The following is a 23560-nucleotide window of genomic DNA, read 5'->3' on the forward strand; positions in this document are numbered from 1 at the left end:
TGCTCCGATCATCACCATCTTATTGCACCTTGTAGGTACACTGGATATAAAAAAGTCTACACACCCCTGTTAAAATGTCAGGTTTTTGTCATGTAAAAAAAAATTAAAAAATTAAGCTAAGATCAATCATGTCAGAACTTTTTCCACCCTCAATGTGAAATTTCACCGTGTAGAATTTAAGTGAAAAGCAGAAAGATTTTGGGGGAAAAATAAGAAAAATAAAAAACGTACAATAACCTGGTTGCATAAGTGTGCACACATACTTTTATAATTGGGGATGTGTCTGTGTCCAGAATGAACCAATCACATTCAGTCTCATGTTCAAAAGTAATGTATAGGTATAGCTGGCTAGACAGAAGCCCTTTCTCACAAAAAAAAAAACATCCAAGCCAAACTAAATCACCCCAAATCATGTGCAAAATGTGTTATGGTCGGATGAGACCAGTTCCAAAAGGATAATAATTCCATCATTACAAAAAGTATGTTTGGTGCAAAAAAAAAAAAAAGCACATCACCAAACGAACACCATACCTACGGTGAAGCATGGTGGTGGTAGCATCGTGCTTTGAGGCTGCTTTTCTTCAGCCAGGATTGGGGCTTTTATCAAGTTGGTGGGAATCATGAACAGTCCAAAAAACCACAACACGCTATGCCTGTGAGCCCTCTAGATCTGCTCCTTTACCTAAAGAAAAACTATTCGCAAAAAGCTTGACTAAACAAATATGTTTTCAGCCTGGACTTTAACACTAAGACTGTGTCTGAGTCCCGAACACTAATTCTAATTAAAGGCTATTCCATAAGACAAAGCTCTTCCCCCTGCTGTAGCCTTCACAATTCAAGGTACCAACAAATAGCCTGCACCTTTTGATCGAACTACGTGTGGCGGATCATAAAAGACCAAAAGTTCACTCAGGCATTGTAGCGCGAGACCACGTATATATCCATTATATACCCTGTAGCTCCTGCTGGTAGTCCACTTGCTATTCACAGTTTATCAGCTCCTCTCTACATCATCCATATGTGTGTGTGTGTGTGTGTGTGTGTGTGTGTGTATAGACACTGCTGGACCTGGGTGCAAGTCCGGACTATAAAGACAGTCGGGGTTTGACTCCATTGTACCACAGCTCCATGGTAGGAGGCGACCCCTACTGCTGTGAGCTGCTCCTGCATGACCACGCTCAGGTGGGCTGCGTGGATGAAAACGGCTGGCAGGAGATCCACCAGGTAACACACATCCATGCGAACAACCGTACACACTCACATTCCACTGCAGTGAGAGAGCTATAAACGATATGGACAACAGCCTGTTGTGTATTCTCAGACTAAATAGTTCTACTGTTTAAGTAAGTAGAACTAGCTGAATCTGTAAGTAGTAGTCAGTATTCAGTATTCTGGCTGAATCTGCTAAACATGTAAACGTGAGCCATTGAAAAACAAGAAATATAATTGTGACATGACCGTATGGCATTTCATGTCTCTGCCACCGAGTGATGGGGGCGTTATGTTTTCAGGTCGTCTTTCCATCCGTCCGCCCGGGATTCTTGTCATCTCAAGAACGAGTGATTGAATGTTTGTAGGATTTATGCTGAATATATCATTAAAACCAGCAGAAAAACAGATTAGATTTTGGAATTGGTCCGAACAGGGTCAAGGTCACAGCAAGGTCAAATGTCTGAAATTGGTTTTCTTCAATAGGTTCCTTGGTGTTTGAAGTATTTTTAAGGCTATTTCTGGCAAACAAATTAGTAACGAGGAGGACTAGGCTTGTGGCTCTCAACCAATCAGACTGCAAGAAGAGAATCAAACATGCTATGTGTTTTTGGCCGCATTATTTATTTATTTAATTAATTTATTTATTTATCTATTTTTTTGTGTGTGTGTGAATGTGAGCTGCTGAATCAGAGCAGTGAGGCACAAAATAACCCAAAGGACAGAGTTATAGCTCTGCAGAAATTTATTTAACATTTTCAGTCATGGGTGCCACTCAGCTTTTTTGTTTAGTTTTGTTGTTTGTTTCTTTGTTTAATTAATTAATTGGTGTGAAAGTGACATGAAAAGTTGCAACTCTGCTGTAGTTTGCACATCATTTACAATGCGTTTTTAGAAAAAGATTGTACTGTATGATTTTTCAGTAAACTGATAAAGCAGGTTTGAGCTGCAGTACCTTCTTTTAAACCTGAAATACAAAATATAAAGAGCTGTTTTCTTCAGTCTTAAATGTGACATTGACATTTTTTGTCTTTTCAATATGGAGTGAGAGGCAGAGAGAGAGAGAGAGAGAGAGAGAGAGGCAGGGCGAGAGAGAGAGACAAAGATAGAGAGAGAGGCAGAGAGTGAGAGGCAGAACGAGAGACAGATAGAGAGAGAGGCAGAGAGAGAGAGAGAGAGACAGAGAGAGAGAGCGAGAGAGACAGAGAGAGAGAGGCAGAGTGAGAGAGAGAGAGAGAGAGTGAGAGGCAGAGAGAGAGAGAGAGAGGCAGAGCAAGAGAGAGAGAGAGAGAGAGAGAATGAGAAAGAGAAACAGAGGAGTCAGTAAGGCTTTAGCTGAAGACAGTGAGAAAAATAAGACCGTGATTTGAGCTCTGCCTGGATTTAACCTTTGTGTCATTTACAGCTCTAATGCTCCCAAACCCTGTTCTTGGTCACGTAGTACACTTCATGAGGTCATAACCCACAATTGACGTTGACTTGTCCCTCTCATAATGAAGACAATAGTACTGTCCATCTTGCATGACTGAATCTGCGTCAGCCTTTTCCTCAGTGACTCAGGGCTTCTGTAAAGTGCTGTGTTTCCTTAAAAAGAGCCAAAGATATATATTTTTTTGTTACTGGGGTTAAGATTAGGGCTAGATTTAGGTGTGTTAACACAAGGATAGTCTAGACAAGGAAGACAAATGAGCATGTGTGTGTGTGTGTGTGTGTGTGTGTGTCTGCAGTTACCACTAATGCTCTGTGTTTACAAATTCTCGCCGGAGGTTGTATTGTCATATAGACGCTATAAGATCAATAAGATCAAGAGAAATATGGGACAGGTTGAGTGTCTCCTTGTCTCTCTCTCTCTCTCTCTCTCTCTCTCTCTCACTCACACACACACACACACACACACACACACACACACACACACACACACACTTACACTAGTTCATTCCTGACTGTGTGTGTGTGTGTGTGTGTGTGTCGTGTGGGCCATGAGAGGCAAGCTGACAATTGGAGGTATTTTGTCAAGTCAACTGTATTTATAAAGCACATTTAAAACACCACAAGGGCAACCAAAGTGCTGTACAATAGAATTAATAACTCAACAAATTATTATACAGGGATAAGACCAAATAAAATGAGCTAGCACAATAAGACAAGATAAAAGCCAATAAACATAAAAACAAGAGAATGTGCTAATAAAATAAGATTAAAAGAGAATAAAACATAGAACTAAAAATAAGCAGAACAAGTATGTCCTAAAATTGTAAATGGACCAAAAAAAAAAAAAAAAAGAATAAAATAATAGGACTAAAATGTAAACTCGCCAGCACTACACAGTGGACCTGTGGCACCTCAAAAGCGTGAGAGAATAGAAACTGGAGGTTTTAATAGAAAAAGAGGCAAACAACGTCTGAGACAGAGCTCGGTTCCAGTCTGTGTAGGGCTTTAATAACAAATAAGAAAATCTTGTACTGGATTTGAAATTTGACAGGTATGCATGGTTTTGTCCCAGTGTAACCCATTCACACACACATCACAGCCTTCAGAGACATTACATGTTCGCATCCTGTAGCCGTCTATCTCTCACTGACACTCCCTCTCCTCCTCCTCCTCCTTGTGTTCTCCTCTAACCCCTCTCTCACTTTATCGCTATCCTTTCTCTCTTGCTGTGGCAGTGAGGGCCTCTTGTGCAGTTTTTGAACCGGTGTTTTTACACCCCATACTTCATTCATATGCAGAGAGGCCGTAGGTGCGTAATAGAGAATTAGATTGTGACATTGATAATACAAAACAATTGTGCTATCTCTTGTATCAGCTGTGTGCATGGGGAATAACAATGCGAGAGAGCAAGAGCACAAAGGCAAGAAGAGAAAGAAAGAGAGGGCAAAAAAAGATACACGTCTCCAAATTTCTTAAAAATAATCAGGGTTACTCTTTTATCCATAAATGGGTAAAATGTAAACCTTAACACTATCAAACACATTCTTTTGTGTTTGTGTGTGTGTGTGTGTGTGTGTGTGTGTGTGTGTGTTCAGGCCTGTCGTCATGGCCACGTGCAACATCTGGAGCACCTTCTCTTCTACGGAGCTGACATGAGTGCGCAGAATGCTTCTGGAAACACTGCCCTACACATCTGTGCCCTCTACAACCAGGTAAAACAAGCATGCTATACAGTGCCATAATAAACATGCATGTACTCATACCTCCATGAATAGTGCTAGATTTTCAGTCCACACAAAATTGTGAACGTTTTCTGTGTGAATTCCAACTGTAGATTGAAATAACAGATGAATAGCCATATGCCTTATTATACACTTTGACCTTAGTGTTTTCAGCAGACATTAAGGACCATGTTTAGCAGCATTCTGCACCACCGAATGGTAGCAGAGCTGCCATGCAAGGCGCTAACTTGCCATCAGGAGCAACTTGGAGTTCAGTGTCTTGCCCAAGGACACTTCGGTATATGGAGTCATGTAGGCCAGGAATAGTACCGCCAACCCTATGATTAATGGACAACCCGCTCTACCACCTGAGCCACAGCTGCTCACATGTGCCATGTCAGTATGGTCCACCTGGATGAATGTAGAATGAAAGCGGATCACAAGTTGTTGGCCAGACTCTTAGAATAGAGAGGACAGTCTTATGGAAGTGGCAAAAGGGTGCTATCGCATTTGGTATAGCCAAAGGACACCCACCAAAGGAAGTCAAACACACAGCTCAATGGGTCTGTTAACAATGTGATGAACTTGTGGAATTATTTGGAACAGCAGATTGACAATCTTGGAGAGCCTCTGAAGTAGAGCCGCTGATGCTCCAAACGAAGACGAGCCAATTTACGTGGTTCAAGTACCTTACAAGGATGCTCGCTGCTCGGCTTCTTCTAGAGCAACACTATACCGTATGGCAAAAGTTTGTGCACACCTGACGATCTCATTCTTATACGAGCTCTCCCGAACGTATAACCTGCCAAGTCACATTATTCTAACTCTATATATGAATGAGTTGTAACACCAAACCAAAAGGTTTGTCTGTAGTTCTAACCTTATCTCACTTTTACAATAATTTCATAATACACAGTTCCTAAATGATGGAGATGGACAATAAAATGAAACATTGATTATTTTTTTTTTATTATTATTTCAGGTTGTGGGCAATTTAAAAACCTCAATAAACAAACATTGGGCCGAAATACACAATGAAAAATGGCTTTATACTTCACCAGCCATGTGAGAGTCATGCAATCTGGCCTGTGTTTACTGGCACACACATACTTAAGCGCTCGTTATCTGGCTGTAATTGGCACTTCTCTTAGTAAATACGGCTCCAAGTTGTTTGTACGGATGCCTAGCAGAATATCTGAACGTTTGTAGCAGATGTGCGTGTAAATTCAGACAGCGTGTCTCACCGCAACTCCTCTACTGTAGTGCCAAGTCATATTCTAGTCACATACACCGTCACACTCCTCTCTGATTGAATCTTCCAGAAACACAGACTCATGGATTGGACAATTCATGGAGATTTCTATAGGTGTAATGTTTATCTTGTTGCACATAGAATAAATTTGTATGAGGAAGCAGTGGAGTAAATGGACGCAATGCTCCATTTGTTTCTTTGGAAACAGTTTATTCTACAAGACTTTTTTCTTCTGAATGAAATGTTCTAAAGTGTATGGTACAGTCCGTGTGACACAACGGGCCTAGTGTAATCCCGTCTATCAATTTACATGCAACAGCATAAAAGACACCGCATAGGCAATGTAAACCATAACAACTCCATTTTAAAATAATACTAAAGAATCCGTCATTAAATTAAACCATCGTTTAATTGAAGTGCTTCAGTACATGAACTTCTTGATACCGACGTACGTTGGTGTGGTTTCTAATTGTTCCTAGCATCTTTCAAAACAAAGTTACATAATGGGGTCCATGCATCGTGTATACATTATTCATCTGAGTCACCATATGCAACAAATATCACTCTGCACCTGAGTAGATTAAGGGGTACATGTGTTTGAAAATCACAGCAATTTCAAGAATGTCTAAAATCAGGTCAGCGCACTTGACTGAACTCTAACTCATCCCAGCATCTCACTCATTTACTGTACAACATCCCACATAAATATATGTATTTCTGTATGAGGTATCGGTTATAATATGCATACCATGAGGAATGGACAGTATGTATTTAAAATATAACATATTGTAATTCATATTTGATGGTCATGGAAAGAGAAAACGGCTTGTTTTTGTTAGTTTAGTGACATCATGTAAACAGATGCTCATGCAATTCTGTCGGATTTTAAAGTTGATACCCGGACCAGAGCTGCTCTAGAAATTCTCTGCAACACCTTCTGTTTGTGAACAGGTCGTGACCTTTATTTATTTAAAGCAGGTTTGATTTTAGATCTACACCGATCAGCCATAACATTAAAACCACCTGTCTAATATTGTGTAGGTCCACCTTGTGCCACTAAAACAGCTCTGACTCGTCGAGGCATGGACTCCACAAGACCTCTGAAGATGTGCTGTGGTATCTGTCACTAAGACGTCAGCAGCAGATCCTTTAAGTACTGTAAGTTGCGATGTAGGGCGTCCACGGATTGGACTTGTTTGTCCAGCACATCCCATAGACGCTCGATCGGATTGAGATCTGGGGAATTTGGAGGCCAAGTCAATACCTTCAACACTTTGTCACGTCTCTCAAACCATTCCTGAATGATGTTTGCAGTGTTGCAGGGCACATTATCCTGCTGAAAGAGGCCACTGCTGTTAGGGAATACCTTGTCATGAATGTGTGTACTGTATTTGGTCTGCAACAATGTTTAGGTAGGTGATACGTGTCAAAGTAACATCCACATGAATGCCAGAACCCAAGGTCTCCCAGCAGAACATTTTCCAGAGCATCACACTGACTCCGTCGGCTTGCCTTCTTCCCATAGTGCGTCCTGGTGCCATTTTTCCCACAGATAAGCGACGCACATGCTGTGATGTTCTTCCACCTTTCTATCATTGCCAGCATTTGCTACATGTGCTACAGTTGTCCTTCCTTGGACCACTTTTGGTAGATATTCAATCCACTGCATACCGGGAACACCTCACAAGACCTGCCATTTTGGAGATGCCCTGACCCAGTCATCTAGCCATCACAATTTGGCCCTTGTCAAAGTCACTCAGATCCTTACGCTTCCAACACATCAACTTCGAGAACAGACACTTCACTTGCTGCCTAGCCTTGACGGGTGCCACTGTAACGAGATAATCAGTGTTATTCACTTCACCTATCAGTGGTTTTAATGTCATTAGCACACAGAGGAAAAATATAATAGCAGGTCAACCAGCATGGTAGAGTACAATAAGAAACCAGTGGTAGCATTAGCTACCATCCAACAAAACTCTACAACTGAGGTGGTGCTACTGATGTAATGCCCCTCTTCTTTATTTTCACAATACAAAATACTGCACTTTACTGTACTTTTAATACATTTGTGCCTGCAGTATTTTGTAGTTTATTGTAGCATACACTATGTCTATCAACCGTTAATAGATATTGAAAACCCTACACTTTAGCATTTTTGTTTAAATGACTCATTTTAGAAAATCTAAAATGTCAGAATCTAACCAAATAATACGTATGAGTGAATAAAAAGTGTTTACTATTAGATGTTTCATGAATTGAGAATATTAGAAATGGATTTATTTTATTGGAATAGTTTACATCTAATCTAATTGGAAAAAGCCAACAGCTTCATCATTCTAATTATGAACTTAAAGGCACACCACATATTTGTTTTACACTTAATACTAGCTGTACTGTCTATGAGTGTTTTATCTATACGTTTAACAGGTTTTCCCTCCGTGGCCGTCCGATTTTAAATAAAATAATCATTTAAAGTCCCATTAGGATCCGAGAATAGGCAGTTTTTAAGGTCCACAAAGATTTAGTGTTCCTTATTTACGTACTATTCTGTATCGTTTTGTTCGGTCCACAGCAATAATAGTAATTAAACTGTAATGAAGCACAAGAAAGACGAGCGGGTGTCTGAATTGCAATTGGTAGTGCAATTGTCTGAAAAGCATAGTCACTGAACTGAATGAACACCTCTTTGACCCCATCTCAACAGAAACGGCACATCATCTGCATCACAAAGCTGAAATTCATGTCAGGGCTACCATTCAGAAACTTTGTAAGGAGCACAAAACCCGGAACGTTAAGAATGGAAAAACGTAATATAGTCTGCTTTGATCTTACAGTATGTCCTATATCTGGATGGATTTATATTTGGATGAAGCATGCCTTCAAATCACCATGCGTGGCACCAACTGTTAAGCACAGTGGGGGATCTGTAATATTTTTGGACACCATGTCATGGAAATCTTTAGGTCCGGTGATTGCTTTGGACAGTGATATAGCAGCCAACAAATATGAGGCAATTTTACAGGACCAGCTGCACCACATGGTGTTTGATGAACACCTGGATTTGTGTCTTCCATGCCCTCCTCAATCACCAGATTTAAACATCATTGAACCTTTAAGAGAAGTTCTGGAGCCTAGACTGAGAATTTGATATCCACCTCCTTCATCGCTTGAAGAACAAAGCAAGATTTCTTTGAATGAACGGTCCAACATTCCACCACAAACCACTCTGGACTTTCCAAGAAGGATTTAAACTGTTCTGGAGGTAAAGGAGGTAAATGACCCACTCCTTATAAACATGGTATTAATATATTAGGACGTGTTTCTGTTATTTTGCCCTTTCCAACATTTTGGTATATGTTCCTCCATCCCTGCTTACCAGCTCTGAGAGCAGCTGTGAGTGTTCATCAGTGTATGTTCACTATATAGGAGTGGTAATTGTTTTTCTTCATTTAGTCCCCTGCAATGAGATTAAACCCGAGCTGACCCTCACTAATGTCACATATATAAACTGATCAATAAGAGACAGAAAACAACACGAACACCAATGGAAACAGACAGATAATCCCCTCATCTCTCTCTTCTTAGCTCTCTTTCATAACAATAAGGCATGAGCAAAAGCTCACATAAACAACAACGGTACTGTGTGCTGTTTCACTGTGTGTCACTAAGAAAACAGGACAAACACAGATTAATATCTGGCTGTTAATATCTTCTAGTACCGAACCCCTAATACAGATTTATTTGAATGAACATAATACAACTGTGCAAATAGTAGACTTGTTATTTAAACATATACAATAATATTTGCTGCTTACTTGCCATCGAGTCCTAGAGCGTTTTATTTCTGAGCTTGACCAGGTTTAGTCTGTAGATCATGCAAATCTGGTTCTGTCATATGCAACTCCATACTGTATATGGAAGCTAGAGCGGCTCTGGGTGGGCGTGTCTTCAAGTCCATATATGGAAGAACGCCGTCATTTATAATCATGTCATTCGTATGACACTGACATTTTTATAAATGACATTTGTGAAAGTCATTTATACGGTATATGCACATTTTGACAATTTTTGCGAGCTAGCTCGCTAAACTAATAGGGTTGCTCTGAGCAAGTTTAAGTCGTATTTATAACTGTTTTCCTTCCACTGCTGCTCACATTAGCTAGCTCGCTAAGCTAGTAGGGTTTCTGTCATAAGTTTAAGTCGTTTGTATAATTGTTTTCATTCCACTGCTACTCACGTTAGCTAGCTAGCTAGCAAGCAAACACAGGGTAACCAGATGGGATTTCTACCGAGGACGTTTTCAAGTGATGTTCGGACATGTTTGTTTTCATTCCACATGCTAATCAGCTAGCTAGCACACAACATCTGTGATCTATGAATATCTATACAGTACATACTGCTCATGGTGAAATTCACTCAAAAGCGGGATGTACTGTAGTACATGAACCACACGAGTATTTCCAGTATGCCAGAGATTCCCAGATGATGTACAATGTATGGTATGTGATGTGTGTGTTGAATTTCTTGCTCTCTGTCTCTCGCTCTCTCTCTCTTTAACAAGAGCTAAATTGCTTTTTAGTCTGCTCTGATTTTATTTCTTGTGGCTAAGACTGTTATTTACAAATTATTAAATCAAATATAAATGTTCTTCCCTTTACAGGCTGTGACAACCAGTTAATGTAGAAAAGAAAAGTTAGTGTATTATTGCACTCCTGTTCCAAAATGAAACTTTACTGCTTCATTTTTGGCATTAACCATTAAAACATTTCTGGACAGAGCAAATAAGAAACATGAAGCTATTTAACATTTTCCTTCATAATTTGACTGACTGAGGATATTTCTTGCATTCGTCTAAGAGGAAATGATCCAGTATACAGTGACGCAGCATTTGGTGTTCTAACACAACCAAAAACATGCGTACTGTGTTCACAAATCCAACACACTACGTATACACTGCTCCTAAGTACTACTTCTGATCGCGTACACACAGACATCTCATCACACAACCTATCCCAGTATATACACCGCTGAAGTGAAACTAATAACGACGGGGAGTCGAGTCGAGCTTCATTAGTGTTCGTAGTTAGTAGAATTAAGCTGCTGAAATGTTTCATACATTATTCAGAAGCTCTGTTAATGTAATTAAACATTCATTTCGAGTCAAGGGCAGAGAGAACGAGAGTCCCGCAATACCTCCTCTCACCAGTAGAGGTCACCTACTGCCTATATCTCTACATGGTGACCACTACACAGATTGGACACAGTGTAGCATCGGAGAACAGGGTAAACTGTGTGATTGCGTCTGGCCCAGCTTTAATACAGTAGAGTACAGACAGAGCCTGAGAGTTCTGTTTATAAGCAGAGATCTTATAAAAAATATAACAGTACAGGCCAACATTAGTGCCGATACTGCTGGGATGTGTGACGTTCCTGAGTGAATAAGAGAGAGAGAGAGAGAGAGAGAGAGAGAGAGAGAGAGTATGAGAGAACTGTGGGTAAATGGTAAAAGTTTTTAGAGGCTAGCTGTGAATGAGTTGCTCAGTCATTACTCTGTTAATTTAAATTTTAAATTACATATTGATTTTCAGAAAGGCACAACTAGAGTTAGGCAAATCCGCATCTACTGTATTTCATACAAGACTGACACGCGCTTACACACAACACTCACACTGTTGAAAATCAGTAACATTACAGGTCATAAGCAAGTCAAATTAAGCTCTGCCCATTGGGAGAGCTGGTTGATTTGTGAGACTGAAAGATAGAGAAAGTGTGTGTGTGTGAGAGAGAGAGAGAGAGAAACCTGAAAGATAGAAAGCGCATGATTCGTGTTTACACACTTGCAGTCAGACATGCTCTTCAGGACTTCAGAAGGTGTGAAAGTTGTACTCATCCACCACACTAACCACTACACTTACAGAAAGTAGGACACAAACCCCACCAGACTCAGGCTTACTTTAAACACGTCTAGACCGTGTGAGTGTGTGTATGTGTGTGTTCTCTTTCCTGGCCATTTTTTTATTTTTTTTTTAATTCTCACTTCCACCCAGTGCTGCCCAGAAACAGACAGTGACATTAAAGCAGTGCCATGATAGCACCCCTCTTTCTCTGTCTCTCTCTCTGTCTCTCTCTCTATCTATCTCTCTCTCTCTCTCTTCTCTAGGATAGCTGTGCGCGTGTTTTGCTGTTCAGAGGAGCGAATAAAGAGATAAAGAACTACAACAGCCAAACTGCCTTCCAGGTGAGAGCACAGGTCTCAGCGTTCACACACTCCTCTCAGCCGTATTTAACCTTACACTATCTCTTACACTCCAGTGCTTTAACTACAGGACCATAAATAGTCTATTTTTTCCTGTGTGATAAACTTATTTATTTTGAATGGCGTTTTTTTTAGATAATCTGACTGTAGGCTGCTGTTGATAAGCCAATTGATCATTCGCGTGTCAAGATTTACAAAGCCTTAAAAGTCGACATCGTTGACACCACAGGAAATTTCCTTGCTGAACCCATCAGTATCATATATGCCATGTCTTTGTAAATCTAAACAATGATTTTCGTTACTTTTACATTTGCTAAATAAAATAAATAGTCCATCAGGACCATTAATGCCAACATGGAAGGTGGTGTGTGTTTCCTTAAATACCATTTATATTGCTCTCGCGAGGTAAAGTTGATATACATTGGGTGTTTGATTATACACATTGTATTGCGGTCCGATCTAAAGAAATGGTCTAGGTCATTGGGACATCTATTGATAAGCACTGATAAGTAGTTTTACGGGTTAAATTCAGAAACACTCGACCTGCCACCATTGCACACTGTAACTGTTCATACATCAAGGGGAATCACAAAACATTTATTTATCAGTTATATTGTAAAACCTGTGATATAGAAGAATGAGAATTGAACAGATCGTAAACTGTCCAGTGCCATGAGTGGATTACAGGTAAAAATAAATAAATAAACAATGCCAAAAAGGTGATCAGACATCACATGATTGTAAGTCAGATAGAGATTAAGCACAGCAAGAAATTAGTGGGGAAGCTACAGGCAACAAAATGTACTTCATTCATGTAGCCTTCATCTGGGCATCAAACATCACCAAGTATTTGACCATAATTTTACCATACTATATTTTTTCTGATGTAATAATAAACTCTAAAGTGAAGTATTTCCCTTCCACATCATGCAGTGCTGGTCAACCTTCAGCATCCATCTAACAGCACAGCAAGCACCAGTATGAAGCTAGGAGTTTATTATTTGGTTAATGTCAGGACAAAATGAAATGCTAACAGACAAATAGCCCTAGAAAATACAGGAAATTGAGTAGAAAATAGCTCACAGAAATGTACATCTTTATTTAAAAAATGTGATCAGGAGACATATCGCATCACAGAAGCATCTCAAGGGAGCAGGTTATGTTTCTTAGCCTCCTGGTTCTGCAGTTTCCTTCCACCTCCCAAAAACATCCCTGTAGGTGGATTGGCTGTGGTAGATTACCCCTAGGTGTGAATGTGTGTACATGATGCCCTGAGATGAATGGTCTACAGTTGCAATCAGAATGATTCAACCCCCATTACAAATCAGGTTTATTGTTAAAATGTACAGACTTTCAGCTGTTTGCGATAAACAAATCAAACAAAAGCAATTGGAATATTTCAACACAACGGCTGCTTCAAGTGGTTTCCCCAAATTCAACTGAAAATGCAACTTATACTGATTTCTCCAGTTTCAAAATTATTCAATCCCTTCATGGCGAGTATCTTTAATATTTAGTAGAGCACCGTTTTGCTGTTATGACCTGCTGCAAACGGGATGCAGAGCCAGACACCAGCTTCTGGCAGCGTTCCTGAGGAATCTTAGCCCATTCATCATGAGCCATGGTCTCCAGTTCAGTAATATTCTTGGGTTTGTGTGCTGCAAACGCCTTCTTCAAATCCCAGCAGAGATTTTCTATGGGGTTCAAGTCAGGTGACTGTGATGGTCCTGTAGAATCTTCCAGGACTTCTTCTTCAACCAAGCCTAGGTGGAATTTGAGGTATACTTGGGATCATTGTTCTATTGGAAGGTCTAATGACGCCCAAACTTCAGCTTCCTCATGACGTTTTCTCCGAGGATTTCCTGATACTTCAAAGAATCCATCTTGCCTTCCACACGCTGCAGGTTTCCAGTGCCAGAGGATGCAAAGCAGCCTCAGAGCATCACCGAGCCTCCACCATGCTTGACTGTGGACAGAGTGTTCTTTCTTCATCCTTCTTCCTCCAGACATACCGCTGATCCATCATGCCGAAAAGTTCCAGTTTTGTTTCATCGCTCCACAGAACAGAATCCTAAAACTTCTGTGGCTTATTTATATGATTTTTGAACCCGACTTTTCTTGTGCTTTTGGGTCAGTAGTGGTGTACGTCTTGGAGTTCTGGCATGGAAACCTTCTGTGTTTAGTACACGCCTTACTGTGTTCACTGAAACCTCACTGCCTCTTGCACCAAGTCTCGCTGCAGGTCTTTTGCAGTCACTTGAGGGTTTTTCACAACCTGCATTCTCAGAAATCTGGTTGCAGACATTGATAGATTCCTTTTTCTGCCCCGTCCATGTATTTTAGAAATTTTCTACCCCTAGCCAGTTCAGGTATTTCATGTGTTCCAGCTTAAGCACACCTGGTGCAACTAATAAAACCCTTGATTCATTAGTGTGTGTTTTGCATATCTGTGTTGTTGTGAAGGTTTCTATTCAGGGGGTTGAATAATTTTGAAACTGGAGAAGTCATTATAAGTTGCATTTTCAGTTGAATATGTTGAAACCACATGAAGCATTCGTTGTGTTGAACTATTTCAATTGCTTTTGCTTGATTTCTTTATCACAAACAGCTGAAAGTCTGTAAATTTTAAAAATAAACCTGATTTGCAATGGGGGTTGAATCATTTTGATTGCATCTGCATGTATGTGTACGTAGGTGTATTCCCTTCTTGCATCCAGTGTTCCCGAGATCCACAGTGACGCTGATCAGGATAAAGCACGTACTGAAGATGAATGAATGAATCTTTATATCATGAAAATGAATTTGTTGAAGCCACCCAGACTGAGCAAATGTTCAGATTTCAGCAAATTGGCAGAATTTAATCACTGAGAGAGTACACACAAAGTAAGAAACGCTCAAGCTTAATATGGATGATTATTAAGCATTATTAAGTACCAATTAAGTAGGAACATTATGGCAATGGAGCAGTAGGTTTCTGAGTTCATTGCCATTGGTGATATGTAAAGATACACTTAAAAATTATACTCATGTAACTGTGTCACTCTACGACGCGTATTTAGAGTATTTAGCTCCTCCCTACTTGGACTTTCGCTCCAATTGAAATTGACAGCGACTTCCAGCACAGATCAAAGCTAACGATTTCACAAAGGAAAGAGAAGGCTAACATGGCACTGCTGCACCCACAAAGCCATTAGACAGCTTCCAAAGTCTGATGCAGCTCTGTAATGGAGAAAAGCTAATCAGCCTGCATGTTTAGACAGAACAGCAGAGAGAGAGAACACAGAGAGGGGGAGAGGGCAGAGATGGAGGCCACGAGAAACAAATAGAGTGAGAATGTTAATTATGCCACTGATTTACGTATCATTAATGTGACTCTATTATATCTCCATATCAACGCTAAACTCCAGCTGTATGTACAGTACAGTCAAACTCTCTGACCCTTGTTCCAATGTGCAGCACTCTAATTAACAACAATCTCACATTTAGTCCTGCATTGTTGTGTAATGTGGATGTTACGCAACATACTTACAAGTGTGAACATGTGGGTGACTGTTTGGATAATTGGTTAGGAAATAAATATCGTGACCATGATTGAAACCTCTCATCCTCTTTCTTTAGGTGGCTATTATAGCTGGAAATTTTGACCTGGCAGAAATAATAAAAGTTCACAAAGCATCAGACGTTGGTGAGTGGATTGAAATCCAGCAGATTTGTCTTTTCATATTTTTTTTTTATCTTCTCATAAATCATTTCGCAATTACTGTCTGATTTTACTGTAGCACTGTTTCAACCTACTCTTTAACCAACACATCTAATTACAGAGGATAAAAAACATTTCAACAGCTTTCCCTGTTCTGAGGAAAGAACAGAAGACGCAGTATTTTTACTCTAAACGCACATACAATGGGTGCAGTTGTTGGAATATGTGAAGAAATGTTTAAAATTGATTAATTAACATGAAATTCAAAACTACAGCCAAACACACTAACAGAAAAGGGTCTTAAGGTTTTAAAGCTGTTTATGCTTATGTAGTTTCCTACTTCCCAGCATTGGAGCAGTACAGCAATAAAATAAAACCTCCTCTTGGAGCTTCCTGTACTTATGGATGGTCTCGCATTTATACCCTAAATTTGCACTTACAGTACTAAAAACTGTTTATTCCCATGCCTCACCCTTTCCTCAGTGTATCACCCCACATGGATACTATAGAGTTGTACTTAAAAACTACTGACTGTCCTGTGCTCATTCCAGGACTCTGGAATAACCTTCCAGATCATCTTCTCATACTGAACATCCTTTCAACACATTTCAACACAGTTTGTCTTTATTCTTCTACACCAGCATGCTGTAATGATTTATAATTCCATTATACAGAACAGGATGGTTTCCCCTTTGACTCTGGTTCCTCTCAAGGCTTCTTCTTGTTGTCTCAAGAAGTTTCTCCTAGCCAATGTTACCACTACATGCTCTCTAAAATCACATGACACCAGGACACTCATAATTGCCCGTCATCACAGTTTAACACTTTCCCAAGATTCCTATGAAAATAAAAAAAATAAAATAAAACAAAAAAAGATTTCCCATCTCCAAAATTATTAATGTATACAAATAACGTACAGATACCTCTGACTAATTAGCATTTTTGTTCAACATTTACTGATGCCACAACCACTGTCCTTAGATTTCCATTATATTTTCCTTTTATTCCACAAATTTCAAAATTCTCCTACACATCCACACATTGTACATACAGACATGGTCGAGATTAGGTTGAAAAATGCTTTAGTGTTTCATTTACCTGTAAAACAGCCAATCCAGTGTGTGATTGTCATTTACAAATGAACACGCCATAATTATCTGCACCTATGTGAAAGCTAGCACGACTTCATCACTAGCCAGCAGTGCTGTAATTAAAGGATCACATCATCGTGCTGCAGCATTCAAGCTCAGTACTTGTACAGCGCATCCACGAAGTATGAGAGTCTGATCTTTAAAAGCGACAGGATAACATGCCAAGCCTTACACAAGATGGTGTTTCATCACTGGGATTGAACGATGTCTCACTCCTTCAGCCCTTTTTTCTCTCTGACTCAGCCCTAGATCTGTTTTGCTTGGCTCTTTCAATCTCTCATTTTCTTCCTTTTGTCTACATCTTTAAGAGAGGGAGAGAGAGAGAAAGGAGATAGAGAGCGAGTGAGAGAGAGAGAGAGAGAGAGAGAGAGAGAGAGAGAGTGAGTAAGTAAGAGTGAGTGTGAGTGAGGGGTCTCTGTGTGATTGGGCATTTGGCCTTTTCACTGAGAATGGATGTTGGCTGTAGAGGAAGATTTAAACCCATTTTACAGCAAGAGGCCTTGAGTATATGTCTTCACTTTCTATGTGGCCTCGAGAGGCATGACTGCAGAGTTCAGATACCAGACACAAATTACTCTTCTATGCTTGCATGCTGTGTGGGTTTTCTTTTGTAAGTTTTTATTTATTTATTTATTTTTTCAATGAGGTAAGTGGTAATTAAATAAATAAAGGTAATTATTAGAGATGCACCGATACTAAATTTCTCAGCTGATACGATAACCGATAATTCAGAGTGATATCAGCCGATACCGATAGTTCTGTCTTTTATGCCTTCTTTTAAATTAATAATGATTAATTTAAAAGAATTCTGAAAGAAATGCAAATAAAAACTTTATTCTCTCCATTTCAACAAGTTGTTTCACAGTAACTGGTCTCATCAACAGAAAACACATTACTCTAATTAACATTAACACGAACTAAATTCTGAAGATTAAAGTAAGATTTCTGAACTTATTGAATGTTATTAATTCATATTAACATTGACAGAATTCTATAAAACCTCCTGTTAGTCTCACATTCACTCACCACAAACAAAAGCATTTCTACTTCATCACTAACATCAAACTGCTAATTTATAATATCAACTTTATATATATATATATATATATATATATATATATATATATATATATATATACACATTACCTGGATATGAAATATACTACTCTACAAATAAATTTTTATGTGCAATATATACTACTTTTTTGTCAAATCCTCTTCATTAAAATCTTTCAACGGTGTACTGGTGCTTTAATTCAGGGCGAGCGGGCAGCAGGGGGGCGGGGATTGACTCGACGGTGTAAAATTTTAGCGGTGCAAAGATTACAGAGATTACAAACTGCAGTTTTGTCATCATTCCACACAAGAGACATCTTCTTTACGCACAGCATGAAATCCATGTGTTTTCCCGCCCTCTTTTGATTGACAGGATATAATCGGCCCTGGTCATCAGATGTTTTTAAACTATCGGCCGATAGCCCATAGTGGGAAAAATTGCTTTTACCAGCCGATAACGATTATACATAACGATACATCGGGGCATCTCTAGTAATTATTAACACAAGCTACAACATTGAAATATTTAGAAATATTCAAATATACAGTTCTACTAAAACTGTAGATTGCTTGTTCCGGCTGATAAGGTTAACTTAATTTTTTTAACCTACAGTGTAATACATATGTTGCCTAATGAAAATATTACATGTTCATCCAAAATACAGTAATACAAATGAGCAAGGATGAGTGGCTCTCTGTAACCCATAATACAATCTATCAAAGTTTAAAAAGCACAAATTCGGTCTTTCTTTGTAATATTCCTAGACTTGCCGGCCTATTAAATCATCAAACAGCTGACATGTTGTTTATGTTCCTAGAATGAATGACATTCTCCAGCCAGAAGAGCCATTATGGATATTGTGAATGATTGTAGGAAGGTCAGTTAAGATAAAAGGATCTAAGAACGATTTAAGGGGAGGATTATTTATGAGCACTAAGTTTTTGAGAACTGAACTAAAGGAAGCGAGTACTAAAGGAGTGTGACAGTAATTGGTAAGTTACTTAAAAAAGGCATTAGTTTAATGACGCACGAGGAATTGGTAGGAAGTTTTCTTGGAAATTTCACCGCATGTGGTCATGAAGTAATGTTGTCAGGTTACAACCATGTGCACTAAATTAAATTGAAGAAATATGAAGGCTGATTGTAATTACAGACGGTGCGACTACATGTGCTGCATGTGTTATTTTCGGCATAAGAGAGGCTAAAACACTGACAGCTACAGAAACAACGTGTTCAAAAAGAGAGTGACATTAAATTACTTCTTTCTTTTTTGGCAAGAACCCAAAATGATTTGTAGCCCCAGACCAAAGGGAGTGTTTGACCACTCTGCACTCTGACTTTCAGAGTCAATGAGTTTAGAAGTACACACAATTCTCAGATGACCAGGATGCACATGATGAATTCTGGCCCTGACAAGAAGAGATGCGCAACGCAGATTTCTCCTGCACCAGCTATTAATATATACACTATACATTCAGCCAAAATCTTCTGGACACCTGAGCATCGAACTTATATGTGCTTTTTGAACATGCCATTCCTGATTGAATCTCCATTTCGCTGTTATAACCTCCACTCTTCTGGGAAGACTTTCCACTAGATTTTGGAACATGTTTGTGGGGATTTGCCAATTCAGCCACGAGTTCACTTTAGTGATGATAGACACTGATGGAAGGAAGGAAGGAGGTCTGGGGTGCAGTTCATCCAAGAGGTGTTCAGTAGGGTTCAGTAGTGTGCAGGCCACTCGAGTTCTTCCATGCCAACCTTAGTAAAGCATGTCTTCATGAAGCTCGCTTCTGTACAGGAACATTGTCATGATGAAGCAGTGTTTGGGTCTTTTAGTTCCATCCATCCATCTTCAACCGCTTACTCCTTTTCAGGGTCACGGGGGAACCTGGAGCCTATCCCAGGAAGCATCGGGCACAAGGCGGGTACACCCTGGACAGGGTGCCAGTCCATCGCAGGGCACAATCACATACACACTCACACACCCATTCATACACTACGGACACTTTAGCCACGCCAATCAGCCTACCATACATGTCTTTGGACTGGGGGAGGAAACCGGAGCACCCGGAGGAAACCCCCGCAGCACGGGGAGAACATGCAAACTCCGCACACACCCCAGCAGGAATCGAACCCCGGACCCTGGAGGTGTGAGGCGAACGTGCTAACCACTAAGCCACTGTGCACCCCTCCTTTAGTTACAGTGAAGTGAAATTATAATTCTACAACATATATATATATAAAAAACTTTTTTATACAATTATATTTTATATAAATAACTTTGTGGCAACAGCTTGGGGAAGACCCACATATGCCAGCACCACATCTCCCTGCAGTTCTCACCTGGTTTCCCATTGAAGCTAAGCAGGGTTGAGCCTGGCCAGTACCTGGATGAGAGATCATTTGGGGAAAACTAAGGTTGCTGCTGGAAGTGGTATTAGGGAGGCCAGCAGGGGGCGCTCACCCTGTGGTTTGTGTGGGGACTAATGCCCCAGTATAGAGACAGGGACACTATACTGTAAAAACAGCAATGTCTTTCAGATGAGATGTTAAACCGAGGTCCTTAAAAATACCAGGACGCTTCTCCTAAAAGAGTAGGGGTATAACCCCGCTGTCCTGGCGAAATTCCCCCATTGGCCTTTCTCTATCATGGCCCCATAATAATCCCCATCTCTGATTTGGCTACATCACGCTCCTCTATATAGGTTCTATATAGGTTCTGGCACACTATACACTAGTGATGGTTGAGGAGACCCCCCCATACTATGTAAAGTGCTATATAAATGTAACTGTAACTATGGATGTGATGGTCAGGTGTCCACAACCATTTCTCCATATAGTGTATATTAAATAGGCAAAGTGGTCTGTGTTTACCTGCATGGAAATTCTCAATAGATCTGTTAAATTCAGCACAATACCAGTGTAGATAGTTATTTCAATTCTATTTGTAAACAAGTCACTCCGGTTTCCTCCCCAAAGACGTGTTGTGAGGCTTGTGATGTGGATGTCCTATATACCAAAGTACAGTGTGGGGCATGTTAACATGCCAGTATGAACCATGAAAAGCTATGTTTAAATTAGTAATTATTATACAGTGCAGTAATCCTGCTAGAACACTCATGATCTCGGTTTATATTTAACATTTCCGATACCATGCAGAAACGACAGAAGTACATACAGTAGTCGAAGAGAGTTTTAGATGATAAGCTCATCTCCTTCAGCAAGCAGCATGAAATGATTTTTATGAAGTTATATTTCATATCAGTGCAGTGACCTGCAAATGATCTATGTGCATAATATGCTTTCTGCTGTTTTGCGGTTCATCCCTCCCTTTTTTGAAAAATGATGTGTTTCCACTTTAATGACTGTTATCTCTGCGTAACCTTCTGTCTTATACTGTAGTGTGCTCTATTTGCTGATCCATTCTGAGTGAAATGTGTGTGTGTGTGTGTGTGTGTGTGTCTTGCTCAGTGCCTTTCAGGGAAACGCCTTCCTACACAAACCGCCGGCGCGTGACAGTAGGAGGTGGCACTCTGACCTCATCACGCTCCCTGCTTCGTTCCGCCTCCGACAACAACCTGAATGGGGCTGAAACAGGTACTGCCCATTCTCCCGTGCCCTCTCTGCGCAGTCTTCCCCCTCTGGCACCCCCTGGAGGGGAGGCGGCAGCCGACGGTAGCCTGCAGAGCACCGGCAGCTCCCGCTCCTCCCATTCACGCTCACCTTCTCTACACCGTGTCAGCGAGGAACCTGACACACACGTCCTGCGCAGACACCCCACATACACACACGGGCGTGGTCGCCTCAGGTGAGCGCCTCATCTCTACATGCTACAGTATTCAAATAAATTTACAGCAGGATGTTTGGTCAAGTTGAAGGCCATATATTTTTTTTTTCAATTACATTAATAAATTGCTTTCCAGTTCCATTATAAAAGTTATTAGACAAATAAAAAAAAAGTATAGAAGTGTTTACATATCTTGTTTATTCCAAACAAGAAAATCCAGATTCTATGAATATGCATTTTATTATAAACATCCAAAATGTTACGTCACGCCTGTATTTCCTGGTGTCGCATGGTTTGCATTTGCATGCTGAAACAATATCTTTTATGTCACAATAACACTGACTCACATGCTGAAAACTTCCTGTTTAGATTCAGATCCTGTTCCACATTATCCTTTTAATATGAAGTGACATCATACTCTTCCTACTGTTAAAGAACAACAATGTCAATCTCAAAATCGTAGATCTGATCACCATTTAAATGTCCTCCGAACTTTTATCAAATATTGAGTTGTATTCTTAAAGGGATAGTTCACCCAAAAAATGAAAATTCTGTCATCACTTACTAACTCGCTCATGTCGTTCCAAACCTGTAAGACTTTCATTCATCTTCAGAACACGAATGAAGACATTTTCAATGAAACCTGTGAGATTTCTGTCCCTCCATATGCAGTCCAAGTAACCAAAACTTTCAAGCTCCAAAAAGTTCATAAAGGCATCGTAAAAGTAATACATGTGACACCAGTGGTTTAATCCCAATTATATGAAGCGATACGAATGCTTTGTATGCGCAAAAAAACTACTAAGTCTTTATTCACAAAATATCTTCACTTCCGCGTAGCTCTTCGACGCATGCGTGTTGTGTTGACGTGAGAGCGGACAAAAAAAATGCAAGTCCTCCTCTATGTCAAAATTTGGAGACGTCTTTGTTGCAAAGATTGTTCTGTTTGACTCGGCTTGTGTACAGCGTCCCACTTGCTCTGCTGTAAACAGTGCAGCGCTTCCCGGATCCGGTTGTATTGCGAGAACACGAGAGCGTACTTAATTGTAGATTTTTTTTTTGTGCACACAAAGCATTCGTATCGCTTCATGAAATTGGGATTAAACCACTGGAGTCACATGGATTACGTTTATGATGCCTTTATGAACTTTTTGGATCTTGAAAGTTTTGGTTACTTGGACTGTAAATGGAGGGACAGAAATCTCACACTGGTTTCATTGAAAATGCCTTCATTCGTGTTCCGAAGACGAAGGAAAGTCTTACGGGTTTGGAGCGACATGAGGGTGAGTAATGGATGACAGAATTTTCATTTTTGGGTGAACTATCCCTTTAACGTGAATAGATTTGTCTACAGTGAATAGAAGTGCTGCAGGTGCTACAGTATGATGTTGTGTATTGCTTCCTGTGTGTTATTGTATTCTAATACACATTGAGATGAGACAGCCCTGAACTGCATGGCATTGTGGGATGGACTCTTGAGTGAGCCATGTGTTATAGTGCATGATTGGATTTTGCTGCAATATTGTCCTCAGTCTCATGTTTGTATTTATTGCTGGAGGATTACAGTTAGGGAGACTGATGTGATTTAAGAGACGAGTGGGTATTGCAATTCATAAGCGTTTGTTATTTCAGCATGGGGGGAATGAAGCGCTTTAATTTGAAACCCAGGCTCTTCATACTACATTGTGTGTAAACAAGAAGCACTTTGAATTGTTAGGAGTTAGCGTAGATGCTAGTAGTCAGTGTCACTTTGACAACATGTCTTGACCCAACTGACTGTTGTTTAGCTTTAGATTTTTTTCGAATTGCCATTGCTGGTATATTGAGGAGCATTTATTTAACAGCCTCTCTCTTTCTCTCATGCTTACACACCCACAGTGAGGTCCTGAGGGGTGTGTTCGCTGTGTTCTGTCCTACTTGTCCATCTGTCAGTGTGTACTGGTACACTGTCCCCTCAGAGTCATCACCACTGGCACTTGTTATCTGACCA

The 23560-nt window shown here is 40.0% G+C and overlaps 1 protein-coding gene across 1 annotated transcript in view; it reads left to right on the top strand.

Moving 5' to 3' along the window:
• The window catches only part of LOC128606957 (SH3 and multiple ankyrin repeat domains protein 3-like), a 64905-nt gene extending 43273 nt beyond the window's left edge, over positions 1-21632 (top strand). Inside the window, exons 4-8 of the mRNA XM_053623533.1 lie at positions 1057-1224; positions 4236-4352; positions 11777-11854; positions 15491-15557; positions 21255-21632. Coding sequence (XP_053479508.1) covers positions 1057-1224; positions 4236-4352; positions 11777-11854; positions 15491-15557; positions 21255-21595 — 771 coding nt within the window. The 3' untranslated portion in view covers positions 21596-21632. The remainder of the gene's footprint in view (positions 1-1056; positions 1225-4235; positions 4353-11776; positions 11855-15490; positions 15558-21254) is intronic.
• Positions 21633-23560: the final 1928 nt, after the last annotated feature.

This window comes from Ictalurus furcatus, chromosome 4 (assembly GCF_023375685.1).
Source record: "Ictalurus furcatus strain D&B chromosome 4, Billie_1.0, whole genome shotgun sequence".
NCBI classification, from domain to species: Eukaryota; Metazoa; Chordata; class Actinopteri; order Siluriformes; family Ictaluridae; genus Ictalurus; species Ictalurus furcatus.